Genomic DNA, 18,618 nt, shown 5'->3' with positions numbered 1-18,618 from the left:
CTCTGCTGGACAGAGGCACAGGGAACTAATCTAAGGGGGTGGTGAAAGCCAACACATTTTGGCTAGGCTTTTAAATGTCTTCGGGCAGATAGCCTAGTACCTACCTATGAACCTAGGTTCAGTGCAAACTTTACCCCCCCCCCCCATCTGTTAACAGGTTGGCTAAGTCAACAAGATCAGTGTAAGTGGTACCGTTAAGTACTAATTCGGAACAAACCTGGGCCTTTGCCATGGAGGTTCCTGATGTAACTGAAGAAGGCTTTGTGGTTTCCCTTTATTTTGGAGGCTAGTTTCAATTCATAATTTGTTTTGGAGGTTTTCACTAGTGATCTAATTTGCTTTTTGAGACTGAGGAGGGAAGTTTTCCAATTTTGGAATTTGTTCCTTTTTACCCTTGGACAGCATTGTCTTTTTGTTGTAAAGCCTGTTGGATGTCCACCAGACAAGTTTGTGTTTCCTTGAAGAGCAGGTTTTAGTTCTGTTGGGTACGGCTGAGTCCATGCAGTTGTACAGGTGCTTGTATACTGCATTGGTTTACTGTTCAGCATAGTTGTCTGCATCCCCTGAGGGGGACTGTGATGTGAAGCTACTGATACTCTCCATTAGGAGGTTTTAGGAGGTTGTAGTCAGCTTTTGAGAAGTGATTTAGCCTGGTTACAGCTGGAGGCAGGTTGGGTGGATAGAAACTTCGAATGTGATGAGCAATGATCTGATCTCACCAGGGAAGAACATAAAATGGGAGTTGTGCAGCGGTCGCTCATGTTGGTGAGAACCAGTTACAGAATGTTATTCTCCCCTTGTGGGGAATGAGACGAGCTGGTCTAGTGCGTTAGAACTGATGAAGTCAAGCAATCGTTGGGTGAGTGCATTAGTGCAGCAGTAGTTCACCCAGTCTGTGGTGGGGTAGTTGAAGTCACCAAGGATCAGGGTGTTAGGGGTGCCTTGATTAAATCAAGTAGGTCCAGGTGGGTGGAATGGGTGTCCTGAGTCATGGAAGGGGGTCTATATCTAGCTATAATTTAGATGGGTGTCTTACGAACTGTCAGTCGCACCTGGAGTAATTCCAGTGCATCATGCTAGCAAACCAGTCTGGAGGTGTGCCTGTCCTTAATGAAGTTAGAGACTCCACCACCCTTAGTCTTCCCAACCTCCTTTTGGTGTCAGAATGTGTGCAATGAGGTATAGCTTGGTAAGACGGGTGCTTTCTGCAGCCCTGAACCAAGTTTCTATGACTGACCACACAGACATCGGCATCTTCCAGTGCGAGGACAGCCTCCATTGAGTGCATTTTCAGGTTAAGGCTTCTAGTGTTAAGCTGCATGACATTGTTTCTTTTGTGACAGATCTTTTATGTTGGAAGATTTGTCTTTGGGACATAGCCTAAAAAAGGCACAATAGGGGAGGCAATTGGCCAGAATCAATCATGTCTCTCTTCATATAGTCCAGGGAGGTACATCTCAAGTCATTCGCACCAAAATGGACAATGACAAGAGTCATACTTGTGCCTGTTGTGGAGAGACTTAAGTGCGTTTGTGATTTGGTGGATTCTGGCACCTGACAGACAGCTGACTGTGACCTTCTCCTTGTTGAGCCTGGTGAAAGGGACATCGGTGTGTGTCTCAATTGATTTGCCAATGACTAGTATGTTTGGCTTATTGTGCCTTATGGGCCACGTTGGTGTATTGTTATGCCATGTGGGCACTAGTGTGTTGTCTACTGTGTGTGTGATGTGTTTGATGTTGTGTGTGGAATGTTTGTGTGTGTGTTTTGGAAGTCTCTGCTGTGTAGATAAGTTTTTATGTTATGTTGCCCATCTCGCCTTCCTTCCTTCCTTTCTGGTTGGGTTAGGAGCTGATCTCGACTCTGACTCAGCCACTTCTAAAGCTCAGAATCCTTACTGGCTCGAGGCTAGCCCCTTATCCCAGCATGCTTCCCAGCATGCTTAGCGGTAGCTACCCAGATCTCGTTTGCCACTTGCAGCGTCAAGATTTTCTTCTACTGGCTCAGGCTAAGTAGTGAAATTTTTCTGTCAAAATTGTTGTTTAAGGCTAAATTTCTTTAGAGTTTAGTGATTTCTCCTTCTTTATCACCCTTATCACCCTTATCCTCGTTGCTGTTGTTTTTGCTGCTGTTGTTAGGCAATCGTTTTGTCTCAGGCTTTTACCTATGTGTTGTTGTCAGCGACCCTTTTTTTCTTGAGTGTTGTTCTCTTGTCCTGTTATCCCTCCTTGCTACCTAGGGAGAAGCCATTTTAGTTAGAGGCCTTCTCCCTTTGGGAGCAGTAGCCGTTTAACTTAGAGGCTACCCCCTCCTCTTCTTCCCCCTTTTTCTTCCAAAAAAAAAAAAAAAAACACTCTCCAGTTGTTATTCCTTTTGTTTTGTGGTGTTTATAATGTCTAAAGAAATTCCTAAGCAGTCAGGGTGCAAGAAATGCGACTCGTGTTGTCAGAAAATGACCTTTACGGATGGGCACATGAGTTGTGTGTATTGTCTTGGGGCGGCCCGCCTGCAGGACTCTTGCTCTCTTTGCCATGCCTTTAGTACACGAGTTTTGCAGGAGAGGCGCAACAAACTTAGAGAGGGTTATTAAAACCCAAGGTTGAAGTAGCATCGGACACTCAGCCCTTAAAAAATTCCGATGACAAACTGGCATCTTTGTCGGTTCCATCTTTGGTGCCGACTAAGTCTAGACCCAAATCATCAGAACCTTCAGGGTGGATTCTTGGCTCCGAGGAGTCTTTCACCCACGGCTCCATCAGTGTCTTTGAAGCTGTCGCAGACCCAAAAGAGATCGAGATCGCCTTCGCTGGACCTGGTGAGATCTGTGCCTCAGTCTCCACTGTTGCAGTCAGTAGCAGGTAGTCACCGGTCCTCAGCCCACTCCTCTCGATCATCCAGGAGTTTATTAGATGATGATGTGGAGAGAGTGGTGAAGAGGCTGCTCAAGACACTGGTATTTGCTAAATTGTCGAGCCCAGCCCAGCCCAGAAGGAAGTGCCGCCATTGTTGGAAATAATCCCTGTCTCGATTCCTCCTCCGACTGCATCCAGTTCGGAGCTGGAGTGCATGGAAGTAGTAGTGGTGGAACCATCTGTTCCGATGACCTTTGCCTTGTCTGTTCCGATATCCGCTCGACTTCCTTGATAGTCCACCCTGTCGAGGGGTCTGGGTGCTGAGACTCCCTTGTTGGCTCCGAGGGGGAAAGTGGCATTGGAGACTTGTCTGACCCCCGCTGTCCCCCTCGGAGCCTCTGCACAGGTGAGTTTGGCTCCCACATCTGCCTCTGAGCCGTCGTCCTCGGTGTGGAGGAGGTTTCCAGGCTCCATGGAGCCTCCCTCCGTTCCAGACCACGGTGCCTTTGAGGTGATGGAGTATGCTGTCTACAGAGACCTCTTCACCCTCTGCTCCATTGGCTCCGTCCCCATCGATACCGGTGTCTGCCTCTGATCCTCCTCTACATCCCAAGTGTTGGAAACTGATGCCCCAGGACTCTTCATAGGGTGACCCCTCTTCTTCGGAGACCTCTCCTGAGCATACCTCAGAAGAGGTTCCCATGAAGAAGAAAAATTGTAAGAGGAAGCATGTGGACTCCTCTGATTCAGTCACTTCTGACATGAACTTGGATGACTCTGAAGGGTCCCCACAGTTCACCTCTGAGGATGTCTCATTCTCAGACATCCTGGAGATTTTTAGGCAGAAGGGAAACAGTCCCTTGACCCTTCTGAGGATGAGTCCATGTACCTGGGCACGTTTGGTTCCTGACCCTCCACCTTCTGGGTATCTCCACCTTTCAACCCACTTTTGTCTGTAGTGAGTCGAAAGGCATGGACTGCTCCAGAGACCATGGAGCTCGTTCAGAGAAGGCCTAACAAGTTCATCACCACAGCAGAGGACAAGACATTTCTCTCTAAAGGTGTGCCAGTTGATGCTGTGGTGGTGGCAGCAGCCACCAAGAAGGAACTCGCAGAGACTTCCTTTTCTATCCATCTGCCAAATAAGGAGTCTAGAGCCATGGATAGATATGGGAAGCGTGTTTTCTCATCAGCGGCCTTTACTCTTCGGTCACTGAACTATCTGACACATTTCACAAGACTTCAGAGGGATCCCCTTAAAGAGCTGGGAGATACCCTCCAGGATCCTTCAGCTGAGGGAGCGGCTTCCAAGTCGGCTAACCAGCTAGCGACCTTAACCTCCATTGTTAACTCCTAATATCCGCCAGATTTCTTGCGCAGTTGATGGAGTGAGTAGGAGTGCAGGCACAGGAGTGGCTATTCGCATTCTGGTCAATGTGCCTAAAAAGGACATTATGTGAATTATTGGTTCTAATAGCTGATAAATGTTGTAAAACCCTAATTTTAAACATACAAGTTAATCTTGCCTATATAGAAACATACACATTGTTGACACTCTATGTATACCATGTCTGTTGTCCTGCAAGTGGGTCTTGCTCTAAAATAAAATACTTTTCCTGTGACTGGATGTGTAAACACTGAGGTTTTATTAATGTGACTACAAGCCTTGCACGATCCACAGAGTATAGTCCCTTCTTTGCTAATGAGCTGTTTCAGTCGGGGTCCCTTTCTTGTCCCAAAATGTCATTCAAATTTTTTTCTCCTAAAGCCAACACATGGCCTATCAGCCATTTTATGCTTTCATCATTTCTAAGTGTATTCCAGTTACTTCTAACAATATCACAAATACCATGTATATTGTTACTATATGTAAACATGATCCTAACATTGTGTTGATCATTGGCAAGGGTGCTGACAGCACCCTTATCTCACCTTTCATTACCTTTATTTAACCAGGGACCCATCCTCCCTTGCCTATGGACCCTTCTCTCATTCATCACCCCTTGGGCAAGCTCTTTTTTTGTAACCCCTTTCTTGAAAGTACCCTTCCAAGCTCTCAGCTTCTTGTTCGAAAACCATCTCATCCATACAAATTCTGGATTTCCTACAAAACTGTCCCTTTACTGTATTACCAAAGGTGAATCTTGGATGCATACTGTCATACCTCAACAAAGTATTTTTCCAACAGTTCTTCCTATATAAACCAGTTGAGAAGCCACCATTATCCTCCGAGTTTGGCTCCAGTGATTCATACAGAGTTGGCCTCGGTGCCTGCTCCGGCTTCGACTATGGCGCCAACTACAACCTCTGTTCTGATCAGTTTGTCTGCCTCCATCTTAGCACCGACATCCCCCATCTCCGTCCTGACAACTTCGGAGCCGTTATTGACCTCCACCCCAGCTGTGACCTCAGCTCTGAGCCTGTTCTCGGCTCCGATCATTCCCTTGTTGCCGGTTTCCAGATTGGAATAATCGGTGCCTTTCTGTGATGCACCATGAACCAGTACTCTGTCTGCAGATCCATTTGCCGGACAAGCCATCAGTCCCTTTTTGGACTGGTCTGATTCCCCCTCAGAGGCATCGGTAAGGTCCACCAGGAGCCTTTCAGAATTGGATGTGGTGCACCTTTTTGATCAGCTGCTGACTGCCAGGGGAATTACAAATTTTTTTAGACCCCATCCCACTCTGGGCTTTTGGTCTATAACACCGGCAACCCTTACATACTCTCCTCCCTTGGATCCCTCGGTTTCGAGGCTCATATACCCGATGTCTACGAGAGGACCTCTTTCCTCGGTGCTGACAACATCAGTATCTGAGGCTCCGAGGCCCCTTTGGGTGTCAGCTCCATCGGAAACAGCCACCCTTTCTCAATCTCCTGCTTGGGGGTGGAACCCTCTGATCTGAAGTAGGATATTCATTTGTCTGCAACCTGTGGGTTATGGATCCGATATCGGATCCGAACCGGCATAGTTTCCAGCTATGGATCCAAGCTCTCAGCTCCTCCCCTCACCCATAATGCCCTGCTCTACCCTCATGACCTCAGATCTTGTTTGCCGCGCTGGTAACTGGATGTGGTTCTCATAGCTCTCAGCTAAGTGGATTTTTCTTGTACAAGAATAGAATATTTTTTTTTAAACTTTTTGTGTGAAAGTTGTAGGTTTCCTATTTTATTGACTGTTTTAGTTTAATTTAATTTTCAGTAGTATATTTTATCCCTCCCTCGCTGGTACGTAGAGTGTGTGTGAGGCCTGTGTGCTTCTTTATTGTTTTATTGTTTTAAGTTACTTCTGTAACTTTTGGTTAATTTTGACTATGGCTGATCAGCCTAAGTCAATTTTCAGTGTGGCCATAAGCTCTCACCTGATGGCCACACTGTGTGTTGTCTTGGGGTTGAACACCTCACATCTGGTTGTTCCATTTGTGCAGGGTTCAACAAGCTGGTCTTGGCGGGTCTTTGCTGCAGCTGTTCCCCTGTAGCACCCCTCCTGCTCCTGCGACTCAAACTCCCGCTTCAGGCCAGGAGAGGGATGCATCTAAACGGCGGGCCGAGACCTCTTCTCCTCCTTCTCGGCTCCGGTCACCTGTGTGCTTCTCACCGGGTCCTGAGGAGGAGGAGACTATCGAGGAGGCATTCCAGGCCTACCCTCAGCCGTGCCGATCTACCCATAGCCTTTCGATGCTGATCTGGACGGATGATGCGAAGGTTCATCCAGGCCCAGATGCAGATGGGAGGGGAGCTCAACACCCTATTGCTCCTTCTCCAACTGGAGCCGGGGGAGGTCGGAGCCGATAGTACTTGGTACTGGATCCGATCCGGGGATCAGTGCGAGGTCGGCTCCCCTCTGCACTGGGCCAGGCTTCCACCATCCGGCCCTGGGACAGCAAGTTGCTCCCATGGAAAATTGCTGCCTGCGAGGAGACCTCTGACAGCCCCCAGAGGAGGCTTCGGAGACATCATAAGTCTTCTTGGGTGTCCCCCCGACCCCTGGTGGACCTTATTACCAGGGCGTGGAAGGACACCGTGGAGCCAATTCCCAAAAGACCTGATAAAATCCTTAGCCCGCCTTCTGACAGGACCCATTGGGTAAGGGGCCTCCTGTAGATGCCCTGTTGATGGTGGCGGCCAAAGAGAACTGGCTCAGGAGAGTCCCTCAGTCCACCCACCGAGCAAGGAGTCTCGGATGATGGACCGCTTGGGGAAGCGGATGTTCAGTTGAACTATTGTTATTCGGATGCAGCGAGTCCATTTCGGAGGAGGACAGAGCTCTGCACTCCACCAAAATGGCCACTCTTAGGTCAGTCACAACAGCTATGCGGCTACTCTCCCATGGGACAGGACTGGTCACTAGGCGTCAGGCCTGGCTCCTGAGCCCTTCAAGGCCAAAAGGGTCAGAAGAAGATGGCAGCAGTCCCAGCCTGCTCCGGACAACCAGTCCTTCCGTGGCAGAGGGACAGGGGGGACGCGCGCCCTAGAGGCAGAGGGCTCCCAGAAACTTCGGGTCCAGGGAACCTTTCTTTGCCCGACTGCTCTACTCTGGAGGCAGTCGGGGCACCTAGCGGCATGGGAGTCCATAACATCGGACCGCTGGGTTCTCCAAATCATATCCAGGGATATCGCATTCCTTTCCTTCACCTTCCAAAGATGAAGTCCCTCCCAGGACGTACACACCCGTCAAAAGGAGGCCGCTGGCAGAAATTGGCCATCTGCTAGAGAAAAGAGCCATCCAGCCCGTTCCCCAGACCAGATCGGATCAGGGTTCTACTCCAGGTTCTTTTAGTGCCAAAAAGACGGGGAACTAAGACCAATCCTAGACCTCTCTCCTGAATCTGGCAGTCCCCAAAGAAAAATTCGAATGGTCACTCTACAATCTATTCTCCCCTTCTGGGAGAAGGCCACTGGATGTGCTCGATAGATCTCAACCACATCCTAATGGACAGACAGGAGGTTTCTCAGCCAGTCACTACCAGTTCCGGGTCCTTCCTTTGGTCTCACCACAGCCCCAGGGTGTTTACCAAAGTACTAGCAGTGGTAGCGCCCACCTGAGGCTTCAGGGGTGCAGGTCTTTCCCTACCTGGACTGGCTCCTTACCGCCCCAACAAGGCATCTACTTCTCTCGCGAGACTCCTTTCTCCATCTTGCTCCATTTCTGGGCATCACAATAAATACAAAAGTCCAACCTGGCACCCACTCAGCTCTTAGATTTCAGGGGGCCAGACTAGACACAAGGAGTTTACGAGCCTTCCTCACTGCGGACAGAGTTCTAAATCTGCAGCTCCAGGTGCGGGCCATTCTCCATTCATGTTCTGTTCCAGCGGAGTTGGTCCTGAGGGCTCTAGGGTCCATGGCTTCGTCGATAGCACTTCTTCCTCTTGCCAGGCTCGCATTCTACAGTGGGTACAGTGGTCATACCTTGCTCTCCCCATGCATCATCCCATATCCCTCTTGTGGTGGCTCCACTGACCACGGGACAGTCCAAGGCACGTGGAACCATTCAGAGACCTTACTGCATATCAATGTTCTAGAGATGAGAGCAGTGCTCTTAGCGCTAGCACTTCAGGACTTTCTTCCCTTGGGAACAATTGCGATTCAATCGGACAATATGTCTGTTGTCTGGTACATCAACAAGCAAGGGGAACAAGGTCTTACCCTCTTTGTCGAGAGGCCATGAGAGTTTGGGAATGGGCAATCTCCACCAATCGCTTTCATAGCGGTCGGTCCAACATCCTAGCGGACAAGCTCCCATTCTGACCCCTTACGAGTGGTCTCTCAATTGTCAAAACCCTTCATGCGATCTTTTCCCTCAAACACCAAGTCAAGCCTGATTTTTTTTTTTCATACCTCCTCCCGCTCAAACAAGTGCAAGAGTTTTTTTTCGCTTGATACTCCTCCCGAGGTACCCCAAGACGCGCCTGGTGCATGCACCCGGTCTTCTGTATGCCTATCCACCCTTGCCTCTGATGCTGCAAGTTCTTCAGAAAGCCTCTCGGGTGGGTTGCAGAATGATTCTCATTGCTCTGGCCTCGACAGATCTGGTTCCCCTTCCTAAGGTCTCACTCGGTGAATCCTCCTTGGATTCTAGATCCTATTCGGATCTGATATCCCATCCATCCTGCATTCCTCCTCCGAACCTGGACAGCCTGAAGCTGACCGAGTTCCACTCTTGATAAGGACTCGGTATTTCTTCACCGTAAAGGCTATTTTGGTGGCGCTCATAAACCATCCACTAGAAAGGTTTATCAAGCAAATGCCTAGATCCCTTCACGGTTCCTCTCCCGTAGTGCTTGATTTTCTAACCTCTCTTTAATGATGGTGCCAGCAGTTCCACAGTCAAAGTTCAACTGGCGGCAATTTCTCACTATCACATTGGTCAAGAGTCTAATCCTCTTATGTCAGCCAAATTGTGCAAAACTTTTCTTAAGGGTACTTTCCTTCTCAGGCCCCTATAAAGCAAGCAGTTCCTCCTTGGGACCTTTCTTTGGTCCTACAGGCCTTGACTACAGTGGACCTCAAATTCTTGTCCTACAAGACAGCCTTTTGGTAGCCATTACATCAGCCAAGAGAGTTTCTGAACTTCAAGCTTTATCAGCTAAACCTCCTTACTTGGTTTTCCCTCAGGACCAACCCGTCCTTCCTTCCTAAATGAAGCAAACATCAATCAATCCATTAACCTCCCTGTTTTCTTCCTAAGTATGAAAACAAAGGTGAATATAGGCTACACTCACTAGATGTTCACAGGCAACTAAGATTTTATCTCAACAGGACAGCTGGTCATAGGCAATCCGACCAGCTGTTTATTTCCTTTGCAAAATTCAATTTGGGCAAGCCAATTTCCAAAGTTTCTCTGTCCCGCTGGATTTCACAGTGCATTTTATTGGCTTATCTTCATGCCCATTCAACCCGGTCAGTATCTACCTCAGCAGCCTTCAAGGCTAGGATTCCTCTGGATGATATTTGTGCAGGGCTTCATCTCATACATTTATTTCTCACTATAAGTTGGATCTTGCATCTAGGGTAGAGCATCCTTGAATATCCTTCCATGATGGCAAGATTCAGGTAGCTGGGGACTCTGTCCCACAGGTTGCAGACAAATGAATATCCTACTTCAGATTTAGAAGTTATGTACTCACCATAACGTTCCATCTGAGTAGGTGTATTCATGGCCTTTCAGTTTCCTGCATATTACTTGTTACCCTTTTGAGGGTATTGTTGCTTTGGCAAACTCGATCTGAGGTCATGAGGGTAGAGCAGGGCATTATGGGTGAGGGGAGGAGCTGAGAGCTTGGATCCATAGCTGGAAACTATGCCGGTTCGGATCCGATATCGGATCCATAACCCACAGGTTGCAGACAAATGAATACACCTACTCAGATGGAACGTTATGGTGAGTACATAACTTCTAATTCCGGCCATGGTTCCGGCTGTGTTGCCAATTCTGTCTTCAGGTTAGAGGGTGACTCCCTGCCCAGAGTTTGCTTGAGGCTCCGCCCCTGGGGGCGGACCGTGTGGAGTGAGGTGTGACCCCAGTTCCGAAATTGTCTTCTTTGTTCCTGGGCTCTCATTCCTCTCTGCTTTCTGGGTGATGGAGAGGGTGCTTGCTTCTAGCAATCCTCCTACATTGGTCATCCCACCAGTTTCCTCTGAGCCGCAGCTGTCAAAGGCCACCCCCCCCAGGACTCCGAGAGCACAAGGCCCAGGAAGCCCCTGTTCAGGGTATTTCCCTTTGAGTCCTCTTTGGATGCTCCTACTGAAAAACCCCCTTGGAAATGGGTGTGTATAAGGAAACACATGACTTCTCAGAGGATTCCCTCATGGAAGATATAGACTACGATGATGGGGAAGGATCCCCTCTGATGATATCTCATTTGGAGGCATCCTGGAAATCTTGAAACAGAGGGGTGACTGGAAGCCCACCAATCCTTCCTTGGAGGAATCCATATTCCTGCAAGCCTTCCGCTCTCGGCCCTCTACTTCTTGGGTGGTGACCCCACCCGCCGATGAGTTGGTCAAGCTCATTGTGCAGCGGGTGTGGAAGAACCCTGTCACCATTGAGGCCATCCCTAGGAGATCAGATAAAATACTCTCTCCTCCAGATCAACCCCATTGGTCTAGAGGCTTGCGAGCAGGATGAGAAGACCTTGTCTGCTGTGGGCCTACGCTTCTCCAAACTGCAGAATTCCTTCTCCAAGAACCAGAGGAGTGGGAAGATGTGGCACAAGAAGTCTCAAGGTCCTTTCTGCGATGCACGTGGTGAGGATGCCCCCAGACGCAGAGGGAGTTCCAATAATGGAAGACACCCCTTTCGGAGCAAAGGGGGTCCCCGGAATCAGGACTCCAGAGATTCCTTCTCGGGAAGACCGTATCAGCGCTCCTGAAGTGCTGCCCAGTTGCTTTTCTCTGGAAGCAGTCAAGGCACGTTTTTCTTTGCACCAAGCTGCATGGCTCTCTATTACAAATGATCAGTGGGTGCAGAGAATCCTCATCAGAGGCTACCAGATTCCCCTAATATCTTATCCAAGACCTCCGAAATCCCTTTCGGATATTCCATCCAGTCAAAGGGAGGACTCAGCTTCCGAGATACGAAAGCTATGTTAAAAACGAGTCATCCAGCAGGTCCCCCCAGACCAGTGCGGATCAGGGTTCTACTCAAGATTCTTTTTGTGCCAAAGAAGACCAGGGACTGGAGGCCCATTTTGGATCTCAGCCAGCTAAACAAATCAGTAGTTCAGGCCAAGTTCCTCATGGTCACGATCCAGTCCATCCTTCCCTTTCTGCAGGGGGGGGGGGTGTGTGGATGTGCTCATTAGACCTCTGGGATGTGTATTACCACATCAGGATGGACAAGCGCACCAGGAGTCTCCTTCGCTTCCGGCTGGGAGCCAATCACTACCAATTCAGAGCACTGCCATTCGGTCTCTCGATGGCCCCCAGAGTGTTCACGAAATGCCTAGCAGTGGTCACAGCTCATATGAGACTTCAGGGATTCCGGGTGTTTCTGTATCTAAACAATTGGCTCCTCTCCGCCCCCACCAAAGCGCCTTCTGGTCAGGGCCCTCCGATATACTATACTACTAACGGAGTTGCTGGGCATCACCATCCACTGGGAAAAATCCAACCTTCATCCCTCACAACAGTTGGAATTCATAGGGGCAATATTCAACATTCAATCAAGTCGGTCTCTCTTCCTCCTCACAGGCTTCAGAGATTAAGGGCACAAGTTCAAGTGATACTCTGTCAAAGAAAGTTGTCTGCAAGGGAAGTTCTCCAGGCTCTGGGGTCTATGGCTGCAGCCATCCCAATTGTACCCCTAGCCAGATTACACATGAGACTGCTACAATGGCGTCTTCAGTCCCAGTGGATGTCCAGTCTTCACCCCCTCAGTCCCAGTGGATATCCAGTCTTCACCCCCTGAGCTCACAGATCCTCATCACCAACACCTGCAAACAAGATCTCCTCTGGATGAGTACAAACAAAAATCTTTGGTGTTGCCCCTTCCAAGATCACCAACCCAGTGCCACAGTGACCACGGATGCTTCCCTGATAGGGGGGGGCACTTCCAGGGAAAGTCAGTCCGGGGCACGTGGTCCAGTATAGAGGTCAACTTGCACGCCAATGTCCTGGAGTTGAATGGTGCTGTTGGCGTTGCAAGCTTTCCACCAGCTTCTTCTGTCCAGAATGATTGCTATCCAGTCGGACAACATTTCCATTGTCTGGTACATAAACGGGGAGGGATCATATCATACCCCCTATGTCGCAAAGCCATGAGAATCTGGCAGTGGGCGATAGCTTCCAACCGCAATGCATATTCCAGGGAGCTCCAACGTGATTGCGGACAGACTAAGCAGATGCATCCTCCGTCCTCACGAGTGGTCTCTCAATCCGAGTGTGATGGCAGAAATCTTCAGCCATTGGGGCCAGCCATGGTACAATCTTTTCGCCTCCCCCTCAAACACAAAATGCAGCAGCTACTTTGCCCTCTTTCCCCCTCACAGGGAGTCACCAAGAGACACTTTGATTCACGATTGTAGGTCTCATTTATGCTCCTCCACCGATTCCCGATTTTCTCTTTTTCTAAAGAAAGCTATTCGGTTGAGAAGCAAAGTGATCCTCATTGCCCCGTTCTGGCCTCAAGTGTGGTTTCCCTTCCTCTGACCTCATCTGTTGCAACCTCCTTGGATCCTAGACTCTCGTCAGGACCTCATATCTCACCCTCAAGTGCTGACTCCCCCGAATCTGCCCACTCAAGCTGACAGCTTGGTTTCTCCACTTCCATTAGTTGCCAGGCAGGAAACCCTTTTTTTTGTCTGTGATATAATCCTGGCCTCACATAAACCATCCACCAGAAAACATTACAGGGACAAATGGGAGAGAGTCTCTATTTGGTCACATAAGCAAAAGCTAGATCCGTTCTCAGCTCCTGTAGCTAGTATTCTTCATTATCTTGCTGAGCTGTTCGACAATGGTACATCAGCTTCCACCATTCAAGTCCATTTAGCAGCTGTTTCCAACTTCCATAATGGGTAAGATGGAGTTCCGCTTATTTTCACCCGATTTTGCAAGACCTTCCTCAAGGGCATATTCCATAGCAGACCTCCCATCAGACAGCTGGTGGAGGCATGGAATCTCTCCCGGATTCTCCAGTCTGTCTACCCCTTTTGAGCCAGCGGCTACATGTGATCTAAAATTCCTGTCATGGAAATCCTTATTTCTGGTGGCGGTCACTTCAGCTAGACTAATATAGGTTCATAGGTTAGTACTAAGCTAACTGCCTTGTGAGCCATTGTAAGCCTAGCCAATTATCCCTTGTGAGACTCAAACCCTGCACCTTGTGCTTGTAAAGCAAACACCTTAACCATTAGGCCACCCTTGAGTTGCAAGCCTTGTGTATCAAGAGCCCTTATCTGATCTTCCATAAGGACAGAGTATCACTTCGTACTAACCCATCCTTTCTTCCCAAGGTGGTTTCCGACTTCTCTATTAATCAGGCCATTGAGCTCCCTGTATTCTTTCCAAATTATTCAAACAAGGGAGAATAATGCCTACATTCGTTGGATGTTCATAGACAATTATGTTTCTACTTGGACAGAACTAAGTCCTTTCGCAAGTCGGACCAACTTTTTGTTTCCTTTGCGGGCCCTAGAATGGGAGGTGCAGTATCGAAAGTTACCTTGTCAAAATGGCTCAGAGATTGCATTAGCTTTTCATATTCGCTTACGAATGAATCTAAGCTTGGTCAAATCAAAGCTCACTCAACTAGAGCTATTGCAGCATCGCTGGTCTTCCACTCTAGGGCCTTCATGGATGACATCTGTGCAGCTGCCATTTGGGCTAAATCCCATACATTTATCAAGCATTACAAATTTGGATCTGATCTCCAGGGAAGAGTGGCCTTTGGTTCAGTTGTTCTCAGGAATGTTCTTCCATAAGGGCCACCCAGGTTCTCCAAGTAGCTTGGGATTCTGTCCCATCAGTGATGAATAGGAAGAAGATTAACAACTTCAGATAAAGAAGTTGTCTTACCATAACGTTCCATCTGAGTTATTGATCTTCTTCCAGTCATCACACCCTCCCACTGACCCCCACCAAAGGCTCCTGGTGGATATTCTGGGTCTTTGTGGTGTTTCAGGGTTCTGCGCAGAGATGCCCTCTGACTTTCTGGTTCTTCTCTATGTTGCATGCAAACTCTGAGGTAATTGAGTGAAGGGCATTGTGGGCAGCAACTTAGCTCGAGAGTTTTTGGTGCATACAAACTTGGTATAAAGCAGACTCTGTTCAGAGGGCTCTGAACCGAACCCATCAGTGATGAGTGGAAGAAGATCAACAGCTCAGATGGAACGTTATGGTAAGACCTAACTTCTTTTTTTTTTTTTTTGAAACATTGACTGTAAGAGTGCTGAGGTTTGTTTTCCCATTAATCGCATTAGTTGTCACCAAGTAATAGTACATTTTTTCTTCTGTTGAGATTTTCTTGTAATTGATCTTGTTTAAACTGTGTATACTTAAGGTCGCATTATATCTTTTTTTCCAACAGATGTTAAGGCAGCTGGTGCAGATAATCGGAACATTGTTGATGATGGAAAGTCACAGAAGCTGACAAGAGATGATATTGAAGCCCTTAAGGAGAAAGGACTGAAAGGAGAGGTAAAAATAGATATGTTGCTATTACTTCCAGGAATTTAATGTTTATATCCATTTGAGGCATGAACTGCCTCATTGCAATCTGGGTGTGAAAATTTCATTTTTTTTCTTCATTGCTACAGTAGTTCTCATGAATAATAATAACTGTACTTATTTAGGAAACCTGAATGTTTGCCTTTATAGAGAGATGATGGAAAGGTCAAATAAAGTAATAATTCCAGGGGCTTCTTCCAAAGTGACTTCCTTACAAATTGTGTTACTTCAGAAACAAATGGGTAAAGTTTATGCTTGCCGTTGTATTTGTACTTAATTTGCAGTCAGTTTTTGAATATGGCCTATATCTTCAAACCTCTTCATGATATGGCCTATATCTTCAAACCTCTTCATGAGTGTGACTGTTATCACCTCTCAAATCCTTGCCAGAATGTATTTTTCAAACCCAAGGGGGAGGCTGTGTTTTCACTTTGCAAAAGTATACACCAGATGTGCATGTTTCTCCCACTCGAGTTTGAGATTGCATTATAAAAACCAGCATGCTGTAGCTTTCTGGTTGAACTACTAAAAAAACTGCTTATGTTCTGATGCAGTATTAATTTCATTTAACCAATTTCTTGATACTCAATTTCTTTATATACTAATTCTGCGGTTGCATACCAGTGGGGAAGGGAGCAAATCCTCAAGCCCAGTGCTCATTGGTACAATTGCTGATGGACCATTTGTGTTCCGTCACTCTAAAACATCTACATTTCTCTGTGTTTGTACAAACACATACATAGGTATTGTACAACAGTATGCTTGATGTTATTGTCTTTAGATATTTTTGTTTTTGGTTATTTTTTTATCACTACACTTTTTCACTATTTTCTGTGTGTGTACATGCATGTGAGTGTCCACATGTGTGCACTTGTGGGTTATGCCAGTATGGTTGAATGCCTGTACTTCACGTTTACAGTTTATCAAAGTGCCTTGATTGACTTTATCTTTAATTGAGAAGAATAATACTGTAACATTCCCATAACAGTGTAAGTATTAGTAAGTTAATAGAGCTGTGCTGTTGCTAGTTCAGAGATGTTTTGTTATGCAGTTACTAGTGTATTTTGAGGGCAGTAGCATTGTTGGCATTTGGAATTGCAGAGCAGTGCAGCTATGGGAGTGTTTCACAAGAGGATGGTAGAAAACACTGACACCACTGTGTTAGAGAAAAATGTATTTCTCATGATTATTCTTCACAAAATGCATATTAACTTACAATCTCTTCACAAACTTGTTTGATGAATTATTTAATATTTGTTCATGTTAAAAATGTTATGTCGTATAGATGCATAGTTATGCAAATCACAATTACTTATTGTAGTTCTGAGTGTTTCACAACTGCATTCTAATATCAAGCTGCATGTGTATTAACAGATGACTGAATGTAAAAAAAAAAGTGCTGAAGGAGTTAAGGGATGTTGCATAGACTGGTTTCTGAAAGCAAGAAAGAACAACACTGTATGTAAGCTCTGACCTTCCCAGGCTGGGATTGATCGTTACAAGGAATGTTGGGAACGACTGTGGATATTTGTTATTAACGTTTTCGTCTACATTTCCTTGTTGTGGCTCACTTCATTTCTGACTGTTAGCAGCGGTGCTGTTTGGTTCTAGTACTGTCAGTGATTTCTATCATCCTGTTGGGTCTTTTTTTGGTGTTTTGTTTGGTTCCATTGTGCGTTTTCTTATGGGAGCCTTGCTTGCAGTTAGATTATCTCAGAGTCAGTATATATAAAGTTGCTGGAGGTTCAGTGGATGACATAACCCTCAACATTGGGGGATGTAGGGCTCTTTCCCTCCTGCATAAAACACTTAAACTCCTGATCCATCAGTTTAGTAAAGCTTTCCTTTTTCTCTGTATTCAGATTCCCAATGAAAAATGGTAGTAGTGAGAATTTTTAACTCATTGGAAGCACACAGAATAGCTAGATTCACAGTTTTAACACCCTTAATCCTTTCATTTCAAATTTCAGTTAAGAAAATATTTCAGCAGGTATGCTTTCTTACTAAAAATGGCTTGGATGCAAGCAAAACCACATAGAGGTTAACTTGTTTCAGAAACACACTTGTGAACTTCCCGACCTTCACAAACTCATACCATATCTGCCTTTCCAGTGGTTCAAATTCAGACTTTTCAAACCAAAATGAAAATGTACTCTGATATTTCTTTTGAAGAAACATAGTTAATATCAACCAGATCATTTTCACAAGTTTTTACTTTTATTTAGCTTCCTGTAGATTCCACAAGCCTCATTCCCATGGAATTCTCCCTCAGATGTTAGTATCCTTCAACTGATTATGCCTGTTTAAGCCCTGAGGACTCCATAGACAGTGCAATAGAGTCAGAAGGGTATATGTTTTCTCTGCAGTCTGGAGGGAGCCATTCCCAGCTGTCTTTTTCAGTTCTGTGATGAAAGCTTCACCTGGTGGTGTTCTCAGTTTTTTGTTATTCTCTGGAAAACTTACATTTTAAAGGAGGAGGAGAAGGACACCTTCTCAGTTCTAGAACAGTAACAGCTTTCTCTAGCTAAAAATCCTTCTTGCATTTTCTTCTACACAGATCAATAGTATATGTCCGCCTTTTGTTGTTGTTACAACACATAATGCATTGCTGTGTATGTATATACTAAAGTGGTTGACATTCACTTTATGGATACGCATTCACTGAACATAGATCTAGCTAACGCCATATATCATTAACACGTACCCAGCTGAAAAAAGACTGTATTTTTTTTTTTCATACCTGTCAGTATTTCATGCCCCCTCCCCCCATAACTTAAACATGTCTTTCCATTTCACTATTGCAGCATTCATTACAGTAGGGATCTCCTGCCAAGGGTGGCCCAACATCCAGCCAGTATACCAAAATTTTTGCTGCTTTAAGGTATGCCGTACATCACACACATGCTCCTCGCATAGCATAGAGCACAAAGGTGACACCCAGGTGTACCGCCCACAGAACATCTTTGCCACTAGTCCAAACGCTGTCATTGGATTGTTCATCTGAATGCCCATTATGTTGCTAGTTCATCAAGCCATTGCAGATAATTTCCCTATTGGGGTTTATTGTGTCTTGTCTATATTTTTTAATGTTGTGTTGCTTGTGGGGTTTCATGTCATTCAAGAAGAGTTAATGCCAGTGTGGGAGACTGATTCCCTATAAAGACTGTCACGAGAAATGCTTGTTTTGTTTCAGTGCCTCCCACGACTGTATGTCCTGTTCAGTCTGACAGGCCTTTGTTCCCAAGATCCTCCAGACTAGGTTTCTTCTTTGGTTTTGTGTCTGGAGAATTAACATCTCAAGCTCTTAGCTAAAGACACAATGGAAGGAACGTCCCACTGCGAGGGCAGCCGTCCATGAAGGCTGAGAAATCTAGGCTGGATTCTTCTGCAGCTCGGCCTCCGTCTGATGTCTCTCTCAAGGCGAGTGAAAGTCCGGAGGCTTACCTGGCTCCATTGTTGGATCGTTTGGCCAGGACTAGTTTGGAGGCCGGTAGGGATCAGACCTTAGGCACGTCTGTGGAGGCCTTGCAGTAATCCACTTCAGACGTTCAGGGGGAAATGCGGCTGATTTTTTTTTTGCCCCCCCCCGAGGGGTTTA

The 18,618-nt window shown here is 46.5% G+C and overlaps 1 protein-coding gene across 1 annotated transcript in view; it reads left to right on the top strand.

Annotated features, from left to right (window-relative positions):
- TRMT6 (tRNA methyltransferase 6 non-catalytic subunit) overlaps positions 1–18,618 on the top strand; it is a 742,618-nt gene that overhangs the window by 151,216 nt on the left and 572,784 nt on the right. Inside the window, exons 3-4 of the mRNA XM_044056438.1 lie at positions 14,881–15,004; positions 16,154–16,178. Of these exons, the coding sequence (XP_043912373.1) occupies positions 14,881–15,004; positions 16,154–16,178 (149 nt within the window). The remainder of the gene's footprint in view (positions 1–14,880; positions 15,005–16,153; positions 16,179–18,618) is intronic.

This window comes from Protopterus annectens, chromosome 1.part2 (genome assembly GCF_019279795.1).
Source record: "Protopterus annectens isolate FY-2018-M chromosome 1.part2, PAN1.0, whole genome shotgun sequence".
Classification (NCBI taxonomy): Eukaryota; Metazoa; Chordata; order Ceratodontiformes; family Protopteridae; genus Protopterus; species Protopterus annectens.
The sequence above is the reverse complement of the archived record's forward strand: the minus strand, read 5'-3'. Positions and strand labels throughout refer to the sequence as shown.